We start from the raw sequence: 20,593 nt of genomic DNA, 5'->3' as shown, positions 1-20,593 counted from the left end.
CTCTCCCTCCCTCCCTCCCTCATTTCCTCCCTCTTTTTCCCTCCCTCCCTTCTACTCCCTTTAAAAATCAATTAGAAAACATCCTCTGGGTAAAGATTACCATAAAAAAATAGTGAACCCAGCCTCTCCAGCAGGGCCCCCACAACCACTCTCCTACAAAACTCCTGACTCTGAGAATTCTGCAGCCCAAACCAATGGTCTCTGTTGCATTCAGAATGACTCCTGATATCCTGATCAGCCCATCCTCCCAGATTGCTTCCACCCAAAGTCCATTCACAACCACCATCCTGTACTGAGTCTGGCTGGGTCTGATATTTCAGCTCTGGAAGAATGTTCTCTCTCAGCTGCCAGGATGTATTAAAGCTGACATGTCTGTCCCTGGGGCAAGGCATGACCATGCTCACCTGTGATGCTCTAGCAAGGGCTGGCCTTGACACCTGCTTTTGAGGTATGTCGCCTTCTTGGTGCCAGCCCTCTTGCTTCTTGGACCTGCTGGCTTAGGCGCACCTACTTCTTCACTGCTTCCCTCCGGATCCCAGCAGAGTCCTCATTGCAAAAGGGGCTTCAGACTATTCTCCTGTAACTTTCCAGCAGATAGCAACAAAGTCAGGTGTGGCTGCTGAATAATGAAAAGCCCAGCTTCTGACTTGGGATGCATCTCTCCCTCATAGGATTTCACACTCTAAAAAAAAAAAAAATGGTTTCTCTTATTTTTAATTTTTAAAATTTTGATATTTCTGTTATTTTATTCTTTATATTTTAATTTTTTAATAAAAATCACCTTATCCAGAGCATGCTAGGTTATTATATTTGGTTTAAAATTCTGTACTTAAAATTTTTGCCTTTTTTGCATATGTATTGGCTTAGATCTACATTTGTCTTTATTTTTTAAAACATTCCAATGGCGGGTAGACTTGAAGTTGTCTGGTGGTAGAGATGATCAAATTTCGTTGCCTCTTGGTAAAATTCTAGATTACCACCACCTTGTTTACCTGTGAACTAGAGCCATCAAAGCTTGATCCCAAGTAGGTACTTGCAGAAGGCAGCCAATCCATGATTCTCTCTCATCATTGGTGTTTCTATCTCTTGCTCCCTCTCCCTTCCTCTCTGAAATCAATAAAAACAACAGTAATACCATTTCAAGGAATAATTTCTTAATATCATCAAATATCCACTCTATATTAAAATTTCTCCCATTCCTTTTTTAAAATAGTTGGTTTGTTTCAATAAGTTTTCATAAAAGGCCTGTATGTTGCATTTGATTGATTCATCATATAAATCTCTTCTAGGCTATAGCTCCCCCTCCTCCTTTTTTTTTTTTTTTTTTTTTACTCTTACAATTGATCTATTGAAGAAACCACATCCATTAGTGTGGTAGTTTTCCACATTATGAATTATGTGGACTGCATCACACATTTGAGACTCAAGTGCTCCCCTCCTCTGCACCACCCATCTGTTCTCTATATTTCTTGTAATTTGACAGTTAGATCTTGAGACTCGGTGAGATTCAGATTGGAAATGTTGGCGGGATTATTTGTGGGTAAATTTTGTCCTTCCATGAGGAGGCATCTCTTGTCTCTTTCTGTGGGAACATTGGTGGGTTCCGGTATTGTCAGCCCACCTGTTAGAGAGCTCTGCATCCGCCTCTCCCCTCATGGATTTCCTGCCATTGATGATCCTTGTCTAGACCCATTGTTTCAGTAGCTGATGTTCTAATTTACTTTCTTGTTCCTCCTCCATTTATTGGCAGGCATACTACTGTAAGGAAAAATGTTCCCTCATCCCTCTCTGGTTTCCCTAAGGAAACAGTTTTCACAGACACGGCAGGATCCATGTTTTCTTCTTTCCCCTGATTTACTAATTTTCAGAAGAGCGAGTTAGTTGCCTAGCATCCCCTAAAGATAGTCAAATCATTAAGTATCATTAAGAACTCATTTTCTAGTATATTCGATGGGTTTTATCCCACTGCAATCATTATTATCTTCACCGCATAAATTTTGCTTTGCTTTAACAGTTAAAGTGCATGAAACTGCCCTTGTCTTAAGGTGAGAACCTGAAAAGAGAAGTTTCTCAAAAGTAAAAATTGCTTTAGGCACATTTTAAAGTAGGGCAACGGGGTGAGAGTCAGTATGTCTCCTCTGCTTTCTTTCAAGTCAGCTAAAACTGGGGCCGGGACCCACCAAGGACAAACCTCACCTCCGTTCTGAGATAATAATACCCGATGACTAGGTTATTTTTCTCAATAGCTTCAGACCTAGTTGCTCTTTTTCAGGCTTTTAACTTGGATTGTTTCAGATGTAGGAAATTGTGCATCCACTTTTTTTTTCTGTTGGGCTTCAATTCCCTGGCCAGCCACAATCCATTACAAATCTGTTGAGCAGTGACCTTTACTGGATGCTGAAAACCACAGAGGCGTCCGAGGCTCTGAAGTGCTTATGCAGAGATAAAACTAGTGTAACCACTGAATATTTGGGAGTATTTTTGCATATGACTTTTGAAATGACAAAATTTCTTAGGGAAAACAGGATATTGTCAGCACACCATCAATTCTGTTTCCACTGAATTTTCTTATTAATCGCATGAGATGTGTGAGAGGAAAAATCTGGAAGGTTAAATCCAGATGGCAAAAGTTTAATTTCAGGGACTGATATTTATAGCTAGATTATTAAAAAGGTGAGAAAAAGTCATTAATACGCTATGATAGCTTGCATAGGTGTTTTCTCACCACTGTCAGGATGTCATATAGTTTATGAGGCAAAGCTCAACCATTAAAGACAACGTAAATGGCTTTAGTAAATTACTTTTTCTATTGCTTTTAATGATTGATATAAACCTGGTCCCATTTCCTTTAGTTCTCTGCCCTGATAAAGGTATGATCTGTTGGTACATGAGTGAAGGGAAGAATTCTCAAAGCCCATGGTCCCCCAGGGACTCTGTCACCTCCTGGTCTCACTCTGAGAAGTTTGGGTGGATGGACTAGGTCCGTGGTCAGCAAACTGCGGCTCATGAGCCACATGCGGCTCTTTGGCCCCTTGAGTGTGGCTCTTCCCAAGCCTTAGGAGTAGTCTAATTAAGTTAATAACAATGTACCTACCTATATAGTTTAACTTTAAAAAATTTGGCTCTCAAAAGAAATTTCAATCATTGTAATGTTGATATTTGGCTCTGTTGACTAATGAGTTTGCCGACCACTGGACTAGGTTATAAGTGTCACAACCTTCTGCCTAAATGGCAAATGGGTTCATTGTGTACCGTTACTTTGAGATGTGGACTAAGTGCCCTTGCTCTGCCCTCCTTTCATTGAGAAATGATATCTCTGTCAATGGTCAGCTAGACTGGAGTGAGTCTGGTTAGAGCCCCCAACAATAAAGTGGGACGTAAACTTATTTTGTAAGAACTACCTGCACTTGAAAATAAAACTGAGGAAAAAATGATTTCATCCTAAACGGAAGTAAGAATGAACTTAATGGGCAATAAATGTTCTTGTCACTTACTCCCCAGGTGCTAGAATAGTAGGCTTCTCCTTACACTACCCTCCCCCTCCCCGCCACACCTACCTCTGTCTGAAAGTTTTTCCTCTAAGGCACTTCCACAGCCAGTAACATATCTCTGCTGACATGCTGGGATGATCCATGAGAAACAAACTCACGGACTCTCTATTCTCTACCTAGTTGCCATGAACTTCCTTACGGGGCCAAGGTGCTTTCTAGCTTGGCTGGGATTACCACTCATCTCTACATGTGTCCCACATCCTCCCTTTCTCTCCATTTCCTTCGGGCACCTGTTCACTCCTCAAGATGCAGCCATCAGCTAGATGAGGAGGAATAGTCACCATAGAAGCTATGCAGCTTCTCTCTTCTAGCACATTCTACCTGACTTCTCTGTTGCAGCACCTGTTTTAGAGAGTGGATCCCAGTGAGGTTACCTTGCCAAGTTTGTACCTGAACACACACTCTGTTTTGTAACTGCTCATACTTCATAAGAAAACAAGCCCACAGGCCTGCATGTTCTGTCCCTGGAGCTGGCTGTTTGTCTTCCAAACAGCCCTTTTTATTTTGGAGAAGGGTAACAACATTGGCATTCTGGAAGCCCAATGAATCTCCCCAAGGAGTTAGGAATCCTACATAATGCCAGTTTGCCAATGGTGATGAGGTTATTTACTTTCTATCTTAGGAAAGCAACGGACAGAAAAGGCTATAGAAAGAAAATGAAACTAAAAATATTGAGTTGGGACAAAGGACTACTATTGTAGCCTTTTCTGTTTCCTTAATCTATTTATAATACAAAACTGTATAGTGAAAAAGCTTAGAAACAGTCACTGAATCAGTGATCATCTCTAAGAACCAAATATATTTCTGGATATATTAGAACCTTTATAATGTACCAGCCTATTACAGGATAAACTTAGAGATGATGGTGACAATTCTCATGCGTGGGTCCTTTTCACAGGGAGCAGCACCATTTCTTGTCTGTGCCACCTCGGGTACAACGGTGTTGGGCGCATTTGATCCGCTGGATGAAATAGCTGATGTCTGCGAGAGGCATGGCCTCTGGCTTCACGTGGATGTAAGTTCATCTGTATGTACACATCTGCTTAGCTTTCCAGTCTTTTTGCAGCTTTGGTGGGAAATCTTTCACTTTCTCAGAAACTAGATGTGAGGTCCCCAGCTTTTATTTACATTTCGAAATGGAGGAAATAGATATGTCTTTTTTTCTAAGGTATAAAGAAGGGTAGGCTAAGACTTGATGTGAATTCTGTTTCCGTTTTCTGGATTCCATTTTATTCCCTCTTCCCCCATGAACCCTTTTCTCTGGTCCTTTGAATCTGCTGTCATTGAGCAGCATGGTGAAGGGACACATTCTGGACTATCTAGTCAGGAGACTTTGGATTTGAATTGGCCTCCTTTGTCACTGTGACCTCAGCCCTCTGGGCTTTGGCGTCTTCATTTGTAAAGAGGGAAATGGCTGGTGTAGTCTGTAATGCATCTTCTAGCTCTAAAATTATATACCAATCAGCCAATAAAGGTAACAAGCTTCCCTATGTAATTTCATGCTCTAATTAAAGCAGGTTTTATCTAGATCTGTTATAGATAATTATTTGAGAGGGACTGGGATAACTTTATATTTTTCATAACTTTTACACTGAAAGGATTGGCCTTTTTTTCCTAAGTTTGTAAGTCTTGGAGTTATAATCATTTCTTCCTTAATTAAAGGTCATTCTTAAAATTATATTTATCTAAAGTTAAAAGGTTGAATTCAGGCAGTTATAAATGCTTGTTGAGCGTTTTCTGTGTGTGTGTGTGTGTGTGTGTGTGTGTGTGTGTGTGTGTGAAATCAGGAGTTGAACATACTGATGAAACTTTAGGGAGCCTTCCTCTGGTAAGTGAGTGGCTCATAGCCTCTTTATCAGAAAAAAAGAAAGCACAATGTTTTTGACTTGCTGAAAGGAAGGTAGCTGAGCACTGGGAGGCTATCCCTACACAGAAGTTTATAGTTTGCATGGTTTTATGCTTTCAAAGTAAAGCATCCATGATATGATGGGGAGAGATTTTTCAGCAACTCAAGGCTTTCATTAGATGCATGCTAATGTATGGTAAAAGCAGCAGTAACATAAACCCACTAGAGTTATAGGCTCTATTGGTATGCCAATGGCAATATTTCAGGTAGGTTATTTGTGACTTCTTTAAGTGGAATTGTAATACTTGTATCTGTTTACATTTCAACTTATATCCTATTGATTTTTATAGACTTAGAAGCATAATAATACATTATGTCCTAAAAGAGAATATGGAAGTAAGTACTTCTGTAACTGTGGAAATGAGGGGGGGAAATACATTAGCATGTATACTTGAAAATTCTACTCTCATAAAAAAACATCAAATATGGATTATGTAGTTTATATAAAACAGTAACTACAGCAGTTTCTAAATTGGAAATGATATTAAGAGATTTATGGGGCTTAGAGAAAACTATGATTTATAAGTATGAATAAAAACCTCTCTAGGTTTTCTAAAAATGAAAGATTGAATTTTGGAAGGAAACACTTCCTAAAAGGAAATATGTAAGCCACACAAATTATTATTTTTGCATGTAATGAATGCCTGTTGCATTAGATTAAATTTGACAACAGTTTGTCTGACCTATTATAGAAATTAGCTCAAACATAGAGGCAGTGATCACCCATTCTTTAGTATTGCAGACATTGAATCTGTTGCTATTCTACCTTTTTATACCATGCAGAGTTTATTCATTTTAAAGATAAAAAGTTACCAAAGTTGCCTTAATTACACTTGCCTGTCAGAAATTTTCTAAAGAGCATTTTAAAGATACTTTAAATTATTAAAAACTGGTATTTACTTTCTTTTTTAAAAAAATGAAATTCTGATTTCTTATTCTTCTGGGTTTTTCAAAACAACAACAACAACAAACAAAAAGAGTTGCCCTGCATATATACTAAAATTTATTCTGAGAAATATATTTTTTTTTTTTTACATTTTTCACATGTCTGGACTTGGTATGTTGATACCATTCTTTACTTTATCAGTGGTAACCAAAAATGATGAGTCTCACATTTGATAGTGTCTTAAATTTGGTTAATTACAATGCATTTTTTAACAACTGAATAATAAAAACCTAGTCTTGTTGACATTTTTTGCCTCCAGTTCTATTCTTCTTCCGTGAGAGCAAATTATTCTTCTAGCCTCTGCCTGTGGGTGGGAGGCCAGGATGTCAGGGCTGGCCCAGCTCTTCTCTGAAACAGAGGCTGTGGCTGCTGCAAAGCCTCACACTCCCAGCAAAGCTTCCTGAATCTCCCTCCCACTCTTCATTCCAAGTCCCAGCAGGCTAGTAAACATTATATTTCACATCATGGGCTTTACATGCTGCTGCGTCTCAATTCTACCCCTGCCTCCACCCACCTTCCTTTCAGGATTGGGCCTATTTACTACCTAAGTAATTAAAGAAAATATGCAAGTAAAATGCTAACTGTGGTGCCTAACATATAGTAATAGCTCAATAAATGATAGCCCTTGTTAAATTGGGAAGCCAAGCTCCTTCATCATGTAGGTGATTTGTTTGTTGTTTTTGCAAGTTTTGGAGTTAGGATTTAGAACATTAAGCAAACAGAAGTATGCATAACACTAGCGGTGTTGTTTTTCTCCTTCCAGCTTTTTTTGAGGAATAAGTTTGTGGATGAGTTGTTCCTTACCCGCCTGACCACTCTGTAAACCAGTGTACCACACCTTGAAAGAATGCATGTGACTTGAAAACTTCAATCCAGCTCACTAGGATTGGGAGAATATTATTTACTTTTGGGGAAAGGAGAGGAGGCAGAAGGTAGTGTAGGAGACACAAAGGAGTGCAAGTGTCATAGGTGAGGCAGGTGGAAAGATTAAGAGAATAAATGGGGTGTCTGAGTCTTACTATTAATCCTTCTCATAATTGTCACTGGTAGGTTCTAAGTGAAGTTGGGGATAAAAGGATTGAGAAAAAAAGTAGGCAACTCGGTGTTTAGAGTGTGTAATTGAAGTGAGAGAACATAATAGGTGAGTCATCTTAAGGTTTGTGAAAGTAAAGATCTCAAAATCTGAATTGGGGATCCTCCATTAGTAGGCCAGGATATAGTTTTCTTAGATGCTGAAGGCAGTTGTCTCTGTATCTCAGCCTTAGTCAGACTTGGTCCCTCAGGAAAGCCCATGGGGAAGAGTGCAGCAAGAAGGGGCTTGACTGACAACCCAAAGTCATCAGTACTGTAACTGGGAATCTTTGGGATTTGCATGCCTACCACCTCCAGTTCACAAACCTTTGGGAACCCTGCGGGCTTATTGGAGACACTAGTCCAGTGGTCAGCAAACTTTGGCCCCTTGAGTGTAACTCTTCCACAAAATACCATGTGCGGGTGCTCACATACAGTGCGATTGAAACTTCGTGGCCACACTCAAAGTGCCAAAGAGCTGCATGTGGCTCGCGAGCCCCAGTTTGCCGACCACTGCCCTAGTCCATGCAAACAGGATGGAACTAAGGTGACACAAATAAGGTTCCTAGGACTCAAGTTAAGAAGGGATTCATTCTTAGGGCCATGTACGAGCCCAACACTGAGAGCGTGTGCCTTCTTAAATTGCGCACTTTAGGTGACACAGTCATTGTATTCCAGCCCCAAGTGAGAGAGCTGTTCATAGGTGCAATTTGAAGCCATGCCTTATTGTTCACCAATGTGCTCAGCTTTTGTGATATTCTGAGGATCATGGAGATGTCTCATTTCTGTCACCTTCCACATCTGTGGACAAAAACCCTGCCCCTCTTTCCAGATGACACTGGGTATGCATCATCTTTTTAAATTCTATAGCCTAAAATAGGGTAGTCTACATTCTAGGCAGTTCCTAAACTCGCCTCCTGCCTATAATACTTCCATCACCCTCAATTATTCATGCTGCACTCTACCATTTGGCAAACTGGTCACCTTCCCTGGTTATGATGTTATTGTGAAGAGAGGGTGAGCTCTGGCTCCCAGATCTGGTTTTTATTACCTGCGAGACCTTGGGCAGTCTACCTAGCACCTCTGAACCTTAGTTTTTTCTATGAAAATTTGAAGTGATAATAATTCCATTCTCACTGCAATGTTGTGCAGTGAAATAGCCTTGGAGAGCATTCGACATAGCCCACGACAATCTCCTCGTGTTTCCTCACTGCACTCGCCCTTCACTGCTCTACACATTAAACTGGGACGTTTGCTCAATTTCAGGAACCAAACTGACTTTCTTATTCCTCACATTGATCCTTCCTCCCTCCTTTCTAGATTTATTGACTATGGGATTTTCTTTCCTCTCCTTAGTCTTAGTTCCCTGCTCCTTTGCTCATATATTTACCTTTGCAATGAATAACTTCCTTAAATCCCAGGTTTTTCCTTTCTCTCACATTTTTGACTCGTAAATATATCTGAAAGCTATTTGACTGAAAAGATCCATTTTTTCAATAATAGAATCTATTTCCTCCTAGCTGAAGGTAGTTGGCCATGAATTCCTATATTCCCTTCTACCCACCTTGTTAAGCACGTGCCACGTTTATTAGATAGAATGCCAGGCCTTCGTCCCTGACTCGTTATCAGCATTGGTGCCTTGTGTATGATAGAATCTTGGTGTTGTAAGATTATATTGACTACTTTAGACTCTAAGATTCGAGAAGGTATAGACTGTGTCTTTTAAACCTTTTGGATCCCACACAGCTCAGCAAGTTAATATGCCAATTTCTTTGTAAGATGTGTGAGCGTACACCCTAAGGGTCCATAGGGAGCCCTCTGTCGTGACGTGGCTCTGATTGCCTTGGCAGAGACAGTAATCAATCTTTCTTGGTGTACAAATCGGTTAGCATGGACTTAAAACAAAGCAGCAAGGCAGGCTGAGGCGGTCCCCCGGGGTTTTCTGGGACAGTTGGCTGGTGGACAGATAACGCTGAGATAACATTGGCTGTGGTTATACACTCTTCTCAACAGGCTTCCTGGGGTGGCTCGGCTTTGATGTCCAGGAAGCACCGCCGGCTCCTGCAGGGCATCCGCAGGTAAATGTCGCTCCCCACACGCAGCGCCTTTGGTCGAGGCATGGGAATCTCTCTGGATTTTGCCCACTTACGTGCCATTCTGAAAACAGACAGAGAAACAAAGTAATTGCTTTATTCAAAGAAAAAAACCCCAAACTCCAAATTCCCTAGACCAGTGGTTGGTAAACTGCGGCGCACGAGCCACATGCGGCTCTTTGGCCCCTTGAGTGTGGCTCTTCCTAAGCCTTAGGAGGACCCTAATTAAGTTAATCACGATGTACCTACCTATATAGTTTAAGTTTAAAAAATCTGGCTCTCAAAAGAAATTTCAATGGTTGTACTGTTGATATTTGGCTCTGTTGACTAATGAGTTTGACGACCACTGCCCTAGACTACTTCTACAAGGAATCCTGTTGAACACTCCCTTGGGTATGAGTACTGAACGTGTGTGTGCTGCCGATGGTAGTATTCTTTCCTCCAGTAGAAACTAATGTCTCCTGCCTCCCTCCCACCTTGTCCTTGTTTTTGTTTTACATAACAGAGCTGATTCTGTGGCCTGGAACCCCCACAAGATGCTGATGGCGGGAATTCAGTGCTGTGCTCTCCTTGTCAAGGACAAATCTGTGAGTTTTGCTCTTCAGGCCTCTGGGCACTGAGGGGTTAAATTACGGGGTTTGCAGAAGATTTATTTTTGCTTTTATTTTGGTGCTTTGGGCCAGCTCTAGGTAGAGGTCTTTGGTAAAGGTTGGTGCAACCAAAGGAAAGATAAATAGACTCCGTTGAAAGAGGCAGTGCTTCTGCCCAGGTAATTTTTACAGATTTGATTTAGGTATTATGTAATCTCATTAGTTACAGCAAAATGGTCTCTCTCGCTCTCATTTGGATTATATTTTAAAAATCAGGTTTAAACACTGCCAAGAATTTTTTTCTCCTTGATTAAGTCTGGGATTTAAGTTATCTTGAAACTTCTGCTCGCTGAGAAAGTGGAACAGATGTGTGTCATACATTAAATTGAATGCTTAATATGCGTAGCTGGGGCTTAACAGCCCGTTTCGATGGGAAGATGTTAGTTCAGGGCTGATCATCGAACACTGATTTATTAGAGGATTATCTGTCTCAAGCGGTTGGTACTTAGCTTCTTTTGGAATCTTGGGGAGGGTTGAAAACTAGTCTGGGTTACTGGGAGGGAAGTGGGCAAAGAGTTGCCGAGGTTCTTCTTGGCTGGAGGTATAAACGCTGTTTTCTGTGGGTTAAATAAGGATCCTGGTGGGCAGTGGCCCAGGCTGGGAAGTGCCACTTCATTCTTAGAAATGCCTCCTCAAGATCTGTGTGCAGCATGTGGGTGATCTCTCTCAGCCATCTGTTTACATTTTTTTCCTAGGGGACTCCCTTTGCCAATGCTAAAGACATGTTCTCCTTGTAAGGAATTTGATTTCAAATGGAAACCATATTTAAAATGTGAAACCTTGTCTTGCCTGTGTGGATAGTTGCACCTCTCTTTAAAGGGAAAAACTGTGGTGTGTGTATGTCAGCGCCCTTTGTGTTTTGAGATGCGCAAACAGAATGTCCATCGGAAACTAAGAACAGCTTCTGTATCTGTAGATAGACACACTCTTGGGAACATGAATCGTTCCTTAATGTTTTATTAGACTGGCTACCATGCACTGTCTTCAATTCCACTGAACTACTTTTCATTTAAGTTTTTAAATCGTAGAGTGATGACTGCATGTTATAACTGAAAGGTAGTTTAAGACTATTATTTATGCAAATAAACATACTCCACTTGCCCGACTGGTGTGGCTCAGTGGTTGAGCATCAACCCATGAACCAAGAGATTCCCAGTCAGGGCACATGCCTGGGTTGCAGGCTTGATCCCTGGTAGGGGGCATGCAGGAGGCAGCCAATCGATGATGTTCCTCATAGATGTTTCTATCTCTCTATCTCCCTCCCTTCCTCTCTCTCTCTAAAAATAAATAAAAACATTTTTAAAAATCACATACTCAACTTTTCCACAGTTACATATTGAAGACATGATTTACGAGTTTAGGAGTAAATCCAGGTTTCCCTTTGGTCTAGAATAGATATAAGACAAAAACTATGTCAAACATCCCTTGTGTGCCAGGCATTATCTACCTGCTTTCTCTCTAATGAGCCATTCCGAATGACATTCTTATCTGTTAGTGTGCTGCTCTCAGGAGTGGAAATTTTAGACCAAGCAGGTCAAACTCCCAGGTCGCATGCCTCATTTATTTGGCCCGTGTTAGCCTTTTGAGTTTGACATGCTTTTTTTAGATCAAAGATTCTGTGACTACTCTTCTAAATACTTTCCTAGTTTTTATACATTTTTCTTGTTGAATGATAATTGAGTGATTTAGATAAGAATTTATTTACATTTAAGTACTTGAAGCAACTTAAAATTTTCTGGGTCATGTAACTCTATAACAGGGGTTAAATTGTACTATTTTTTAAAAAAGAATTCATCCCTGGATCTCAAGAAAAACAATAATATCCATGCCTACTCACTTGGCAAGATTTAAGAGGTTAGAAAAATTGCATTTATTGTGTAAAGACTTGAGCACTTTCAAAAGTTACCTTTTTTGGATGAAAGACCATTTTCAAATGAACTGGAATAGAGAGCTGAGCCATGAAATATGAGATATGACAATCAGCTTGCAAAGTTTTGTGTTCGCAGTTTTCTTTCTCTTTTGTACCTATTTTCTGCCTCTGTTGTTCTCTTTCATATTCATTTATTCATTCTACCAACACTAACTGATTTCCTATGTAGGCCAGCCACTGTGCTGATTCTGAACTTATAAAACTCACACAACTCCCATAGCCAAAGAGCATATCCTATATAATAAAAGTGTAATATGCAAATTGACCGAATGGTGGATCAACCGGTAACTATGATGCACACTGACCACCAGGGAGCAGACGCTCAATGCAGGAGCTGGCCCCTGGTGGTCAGTGCACTCCCACAGGGGGAGTGCTGCTTAGCCACAAGCTGAGCTGACGGCTGACTGACGAGCACAGCAGCCTGCCTCCACAACAGCGCTAAGGATGTCCGACTGTGGGGAGCAGGCCTAAGCCATCAGTCAGACATCCCCCAAGGGCTCCTGGGCTGTGAAAGGGTGCAGGCCAGGCTGAAGGACTGTCCCCTCCACCCCCCACCACTGAGTGCAGGAATGTGGTGCACCGGGCCTCTAGTAATCTCATAAAGGAAACAGTGAACAAAATATACCCATTTAATTCCTTGATTACTATTTTGATAAGTCAAAAGCTTAATGTCCCTTCTTAGGGGCTCCAGGACTCCACAAGGTAATCTGGCATCTCCCCATTATTCTTTCTCTGACCCTGTTCCCTTCCTATGAAGTACTCACCACGATTTGCAATAATGACTTCTCATGTATTAACTTTCCCTTCGCCTAGAATGTAATAGGAACTACATCATTATATTCACCACTCTCTTTCCAGTGCATAGCAAGTTTGCATTGAACAAGGAAAAGAATTAAAATTTGCTGAAAATTTTAATGAGTAAATAAATCAAAAGTCCTCAGCAATATCTGCCCTCATGCCAACAATAACTGAGAGTTTCCAATTTCTCCCCTACCCAAAATTATCCCTGTTGAGAGCTCTGATTAAACAGTGATTAAAATTATAGTGGATGAGCTTTATTGCATGGTCCCTTCCGCGGGCCTGAGCATGCCTCCACCAGTAATTGATGAACAGTGATTTTAATTTGGACTTATTCCTCCAGTTAATGGAAGGGGATAACTCCAGTTAAAGAAAGCAAATTACTTAGTGAATATACTTCTGTTAAGGAAAAAGCTAATTCCCTAATTTGTATCCTCAAAGCCCTAGCATTCACAGTGCTGCTTTCCTGATTGACTAGCGTGGGGTGTTTGCGTTTTTAATTTCCTGCACTAGGAAAAAGGCTGTTTCAGAAACAAAGCTGAGCTGTTGCTCTGGAAGAGTACTATCCCTAAAGCTCTGCATCATGGGGATTAAAAAAATCAGGGATTTTGAAAAAAAAAATCTGTGATTTTTAAACAGGTTGACTTCAGATGTAGATGCTGGATTTATATGGCCATTTTGGATCAATGACAATTTTGATGTTTTCATCTAAAATAAAATATCCTTAGATTCAGTTGCATGGGTGCAGAAAAATCTCAATATTAGCTTCTTGATTTTTAGTGTTTATTAGAAGGACTTTTAGTTTTACAAAACCTAACAGGGAACATGAAATATGCTAATCAGATGACTTGTTGAGTACAGATTATTCCTCTCCATTTGTACCTATCATTATCATCCAGTATTAATTCACAAGGACTCCCTGTTTAACCTATCAGCTGCAGGCAATTTAAGGGACTTTTTTAAAGAAATACTGTTGACATTGTGAATTTTAATGTTATGTCCATTTTTATAGGTTTATTTCAGAAGTAATGCATGTATCTTTTAGGCAAATCAGAAAATTTATATATGGAGAAAGATGAAGAAAAAGATATAGAAGATAAATAACTGAAGATGGCATTTTATATATTTTCTTATGCATATATACATGTACACCTACCTAATCAAAAAATATTATAACATATTTTACTTTTAACATGCTTCTTCTATTGGAACAAAATTGAGTATTGTTTCATGTCAACATGTATTGTATACATTTTTAATATCTACGTAGTATTCTATTGTTTTGATAAAATATAATTAACTTGACCACCCCCTTATTACTGACCAATTCGATTATTTTAATTTTTGACTATTATGGATTTGACTGCCATCTTTGAGGCTAACTATTTGTGCACATCCTCTAGTTTTTCCTTGGAATAAATTCCTGGAAGTAGGAAAGCTCTGATCATCTTTCATGATACTGTTTTATACTTGTTTCCTGAATTTCCTTCTAGGAATGGCTTATCTTTTCACTTTTTCACTAGCAGAGTGTGTATGAGGAGAGAGAGAGAGAGAGAGAGAGAGAGAGAGAGTTAGTTATAGGGATCCCTTTGACATCACAGGGGTATTTAGCTCTGTTGATTTAATAGGCAAGTCATTTGTACACCCACACTTCCAGACACATGTGTAAACATCCTCTGATTTTTATCTGTTGACGTATTATACCTCCTTCTCGGGGATCTTCTTTGGATAGAGGTATTGGCATGCAATTCTGGGCTACCTAGGTTTCAAATAATGATAGAAAAAAAGAGTTAAGCTTGCAGTTCTTTCCCTTTCATCTTCATTCTAGAGAAGGCTCAGAATGTAGTCCCAGTTTTTCTTTAGGAGAAGGGGCAGCAGGAAGAAGAGTAGGAAATTCATTCAATACTAGGTGTCGGCACTGCAATGCGAAGAGGAAAGAAGAAAAGGGAGATGAACACCATCCCCCAATGTGGTCCTGCCAGGAGAAGGCAGAGAAATTTCCCTGGAATACTACCCCTGAAAAATGTGCTTGCTATCTCTCAGCCCATTTAAATTTCTACTTAGAATGATACTTGATATTGCAAATGACAATTATTATATGCCATTTTAAAAAATTGTGCAAGCAAAAAAGAAGGAAGAGGAAAGAGATTTATCAGAGAAACCAGAACAAACTGTATTGGCTTTTGTTAGGATTTCTCTTTTGGCTCTTGTTTTTCATCATGGAGTTCCTATAGAAGTGCCATTAGATGGTTTGACAATAACGGACAATCTGATCATCAAAACATTGTTTTCCTTTCAAGCCAGAGAACACTCATACTCTCCCTATGCACGTACATTATAAATGTCTTTGGAATGACAGCTTCCTAACTAATGTAGCAAAAAATAGGGGGAAGGTATGCGTTTAAAACTGATTAGAAAGAAGCAGCATTTGACTTGTAGAAGAGGCATCAATCTTCTGTGCTTGATGCTGCCAAAATTTTTCTCCATATCTTGCATGCTCTTGCTGGAGCCGAGAAAATTCTTTTTAGACTTTTCAGCAAGGTTGAGAATTGCATAAACCTGGCAGAACTGATCGAGTTCATGGTTAGTAAATAGCCCTTTTCTTCTTTAATTCCTGTCTTTAAAATTATAATAAACAAAAGTTAATTTTATTTTCTTCAGGTTTTTGGAAATGTGTGCATATGCATGTTTATATGCGTGCATTACATTTTTTAAAAACCCTCATGGTGTTACCGCTCGTGACAAACACCCCCATTAGGTCTGCTTTCCTTCTCCATGAGCTAAAGAGGTACAATACTTAGTGTTGGAGTTACACACGTTCAAAATACATTATGCCTTTTCCCACCAAACAAAATAATAAAAACGGGGTTTAGTTTTTACTAGTATTTGTTGTTACTGCCATTGTCATTAAATTTAACAGGGGGTTCGCACTTTGTTTTAGATCCTTGCTCCAAGGGGTGTGTTATTTTGCATAATTGATATTATACTACTGGATTTCAATTAATAGTTACCATCTTGGCATAAATGGGCACAAGTCCCAATGCAGGACTTACTCCATGGTTCTTGTAATCATCTATGTATTAGACCGTGAGCTACTGGAGGGCAGAAGGGGTCTTATTCATTGCTGTAGACCCACCTACTTAGAACACAACACTCAACTAATACTCAATAAAAATGTCTCCTGAGATGATCTTTGTATCTTTTTCCAATACCATCAAATGATAATGTGTTTTAAATTCTTTACCTGCAGCTGAAGTAGTAGTTCCATTTTATTTGAGACCTCATCTCTTCCAAGTCTCAAAGAGTATCCCTTCCCGCTAGTAGGTAACAAACATTTTTGACAGGGTATAGAAATTGTTTGTCTCATCCGTATGGTTGGATGTACCCATTGCCTCCTCACATCTTCCATTTCATGTTGGCACTTTTAAAAAAAAAATCCTTTAAACTGTGCCAACATTTGGCCTTTTATCTTCGTGCCTCAGAGACCAATAATAAATCAGTGACTCATGCTTTCCTTTTTCAGAAACCATATTATCCTTCCGCTAAGGAGTTATTTTTTGTTTTAATGTCTAATGATGCTGTTCTTTATCGGAGACTGGACAAGTAGAAGAGATACTTGCTTTTCTAAGGTTCCCTGAGTCCTCTCTTGACCCTTCTAATAAACAGAATGTTTACTGGCTGTGGCTGCTTATATGGTTGGAGGCAGCGTTTTGGCCACTGGTTTCCTAATTTCATCCCTAAGTTCCTTCAAACCTCTGGGTGGCTGCCACCTGGTCCTACTGATTAAGCTACATTTATTTCATCAGTTTGACTTAGATGAGTTGGAATGTTGCCCAGTTTTGATTTAATATCTTCTTCCTATCTATTTCTGGAGAATCCCGAGAGTGTGTGAATCTCTCCCATATTTTTCCAGGTAAAGAATTCAATCTTCATGGCAACCATCCCATTTCAGTATGGGACGCACCCCAACCTTTGCTTCTCTGCCAGCCATCACAGAAGAGTTCAGATTTTCTAAGAAATGACCAAAAAAAGGGGAAAAAATGAGACTCTACCGTTGTGTCCTTTTGTCATCCCCAATTTGATAAAAACCAGCAGTTGAAAAATAGGATTCTATTTACAGATTGAATATTTTCTCTCCTCTCTTGTAAAAAAATGGAAAAGGGCCTCAAAATAATGGGAAAATTATATAAGTTAAAAATCTAAGAAAAATGAGAAACATAAGGGTAAGGGCATAAAAGGAAACCTGGAATGAAGCTAATGGAAAAATTCATGCCATAATTGGCATGCTACACCTGCTTCAGTGGGTAGGCCAAAATATGATTTTAGCATTTTTAATGGATTCCAGGCATCTGCCTTTTTTTTTTTTTAACTACTAGAGGCCTGGTACATGAATTCATGCATCCTGCGGGATCAGGCCAAAACCAGCTCTTCAACATCCCCCGAGGGGGCCCCAGATTGTGAGAGGGCACAGGCCAGGCCAAGGGACCCCACTGGTGCACAATCAGGGCCAGGGAGGGATGCAGGAGTTTGGCCAGCTGGGGAGGGGCTGCGGGAGGGCTACAGGGTATGTCCAGCCCATCTCGCTCAGTCCTGATTGGCCGGACCCCACCAGCAAGTTACCTACCAGTTAGAGCATCTGCCCCCTGGTGGTCAGTGCATGTCATAGAGAGCGGTTGAGTGGTCCTAGAATATCATTAGCATATTATGCTTTCATTGGTTGAACGGACAACTGGACGACTGGACGCTTAGCATATTAGGCTTTTATTACATAGGATTAATTCACTGCAACAAGGCTTTCTCTTCCATTTCTACTTTCTGTTATGACACTTGATACACTTTTAACTTCTTGGAATAAATATTCCATGTGTTTGCTTTTGAACAATTCTAGTGGTTATATTTGTTGTTTTCCAAGAAAGATATTTTAAAACATACCTAACACTCCTAATTACACTTTCTAGCTTTGTTGTTTCAAGGCCAAAAAGTTTCAGGAAGTCAATTTTTTTTTCTGGGTTTTTCTTCCACAGCAACTCAACATGTCAATATAAATCTATGTGAGTGAGAGAAGTATTCTAATTTTGTAGATAATTCAGAGGTGGTAAATATATATTTATTTTCTATAGACTTTTAATAGTTGTACTTAAACCCTAATTTGCTGGTTTGGCTCAGTGGATAGAGTGTCGGCCTGTGGACTAAAGGGTCTCAGGTTCGATTCCTGTCAAGGGCATGTACCTTGGTTGCGGGCACATCCCTAGTAGGAGGTGTGCAGGAGGCAGCTGATCAATGTTTCTCTCTCATCGATATTTCTAACTCTCTATCCCTCTCCCTTCCTCTCTGTAAAAAATCAATAAAATATATTTAAAGAAACAACAACTCTAATTTGTACAGAAATTGTTACTAGCATATAATAAAGAAGTTAATTGTGAACTGAATAGAAAAATGAAAACTGAACAATAGTTACCATATTTTTCATATTGAAGATGCACATATCTCATGCAGCAAACGCATCTGCATTTATATTCTCACATACCTACCTTCAGGCCCTCATGATGGTAAATCATAATCTAAGGAGTTTTATTTAACTGCCCAAGGAGCTCCATCTCTTTTCTGGTAGTTTATTCTTAGTGCTATTTGGGAGTCTGCAAGATACTGGTCTCACCCCCCCCCCCCCGCAATTAATTATTATGAAATATAAGAAAAACATAAAATATGCATAAAATGTAAGTGAAAATATTGATATACTATCATAATAAGAATAATGAAGTAATTGCCACACAGAGTAAACCAATGAGCAGGAAACCAGAAATTGCTTTTATGCTCTTTCCTGTTACTGATTTCCTTGCTTTTCTTTTTAGTTTTGCTTTGCAGTTATATATCCTCAAATCATATAATTTACTTTCACCTGTTTGAAATTTGTATAAATGGAATCATACACTGTGTTTTTTCCATTTGGCTTTCTGGTTGTTGCTCCAACTTACCTTATGTCCATAAGATTCATTTATGTTGTGGCACAATCCGATTCCTATTGTTTCATGCTATTCTATGAGTACATCACAATTTGTGTATGCATTTATGTTGATGGGTTATTTCAACCTTGGGCTTTTTCAGAAATTTTCTGTGAATATTTTTGTGTACATATCTTTATTGCTTGCTATATCCCTGAGGTGTCATCCAGTATAATTTTCCTTAAAGGCCATATTTAGGAATTTCATAGAGAATCAAATGGTGGCAAATGCTGTTAAACTTTGCTCATTAAAAATATTTTTATTTTATAGTTTTCTGGGGACAGAATTCTGTCAGTAATTTTCTTTCAGAACATTTTATAATTTTAGGGGGTGAGGCTGTTGGTGTTGTGTTAGAAAGTTAGCTATTTAACTCATTCCTTTGATGGTAAAATAACATTTATGTGACTTCTTTTAAGATTTTCAGACTTTCCTTATGGATTTTGTTTAATTTACCTTATGTTGACTTCATTGGGCTTCTTGAATCTGTGAATTGTTATGTTTCACAAGTTTTAAAAACTATTATTCAATTATTGACTCTGCATCCTTTCTCTTTTTATGGCAGTCCAGTTAAATGTATATTAGAGCTACTCACATTTTTTTCTCTCTCTTACTTTATTTGTATGTCTTTCCATACTTCATTGTGGATAATTTTCATGACCTACTTTTGAAATTCACTAGTTCTCTCTTTAGCTGTGTCTAATCGGATGTTAATAGCCTCTCTTGTGTTCTTACTTTATCATGTCTTTCCACTTTAATAATACCTGAGACTTTAAGCTCCTGTTGACATTTTTAAGATCAGCTTTTATCTCCACAAACCTTCTAAAATAGATTTATAATCTGTCTCTGCTTAGTCTAATATCTAGATTCCCTCTGGTACTATCCCTGTTATTTTTTGTGTTTGTGATTCCTGTCTAGCCTTATAATTTTTTATGACTTACTGAATATTTTATTTGAAAATCACCTTTAGAAATACTTTAAACCTGAAGTAAAGTTATTTACTGGATTTCTTATAAGTTCTAAGAGATTTAAAGTTATTCTCTTGCATTTTCTAAATAGATAATCATATCAGTATATAACTATAATTTTGTTTTCTTGCTAATATCTCAGCTTCATATCATTTAAAAATATAATGCCCTGATAGAATTTCCAAAAATATATTCCATAATAATTTATACTATGTAATAAAGAGCTAAAATGCTAATTAGACCGGATGGCAGAACGGCCATCCAGAACAACCTTCTGGAATGACCAGTGGGTGGGGCTGTGGGTCTGCGAGGCAGCCGGGGCCACAAGGGCTGAGCCCCTTGCATGAATTTCATGCATAGGGTCTCTAGTATTTATATCCTATCTAATAAAAGAGAAACATGGTAATTGGCGTACGACTGCTACCCTTCCCATTGGCTAATCAGAGCAATATGCAAATTAACTGTCAGCCAAGATGGTGGCCGGCAGCCAGGCAGCTTGAAACTAACATGAGGCTTGCTTGCTTCAGTGACGGAGGGAACCAACGTTCCCCGCCTGCCGCTGTAGGCCTCTGAGCTGCAAGCAACTATATAACAAACATTTAAGCTAAACAAAACCCCAAAAACCTGCCCGCTTCAGCCAGTAGAATCGCAACATTGTAAGCAAAGGCCAGAAACCTACTT

General features: G+C 39.2%; 1 protein-coding gene across 1 annotated transcript in view; it reads left to right on the top strand.

Annotated features, from left to right (window-relative positions):
- The window catches only part of GADL1 (glutamate decarboxylase like 1), a 124,576-nt gene that overhangs the window by 28,099 nt on the left and 75,884 nt on the right, over positions 1–20,593 (top strand). Inside the window, exons 9-11 of the mRNA XM_015561245.1 lie at positions 4,450–4,566; positions 9,488–9,552; positions 10,073–10,154. Coding sequence (XP_015416731.1) covers positions 4,450–4,566; positions 9,488–9,552; positions 10,073–10,154 — 264 coding nt within the window. The remainder of the gene's footprint in view (positions 1–4,449; positions 4,567–9,487; positions 9,553–10,072; positions 10,155–20,593) is intronic.

Source organism: Myotis davidii, unplaced genomic scaffold (genome assembly GCF_000327345.1).
Source record: "Myotis davidii unplaced genomic scaffold, ASM32734v1 scaffold395, whole genome shotgun sequence".
Lineage (NCBI taxonomy): Eukaryota > Metazoa > Chordata > Mammalia > Chiroptera > Vespertilionidae > Myotis > Myotis davidii.
This window is presented reverse-complemented; position numbering and strand designations above follow the sequence as displayed.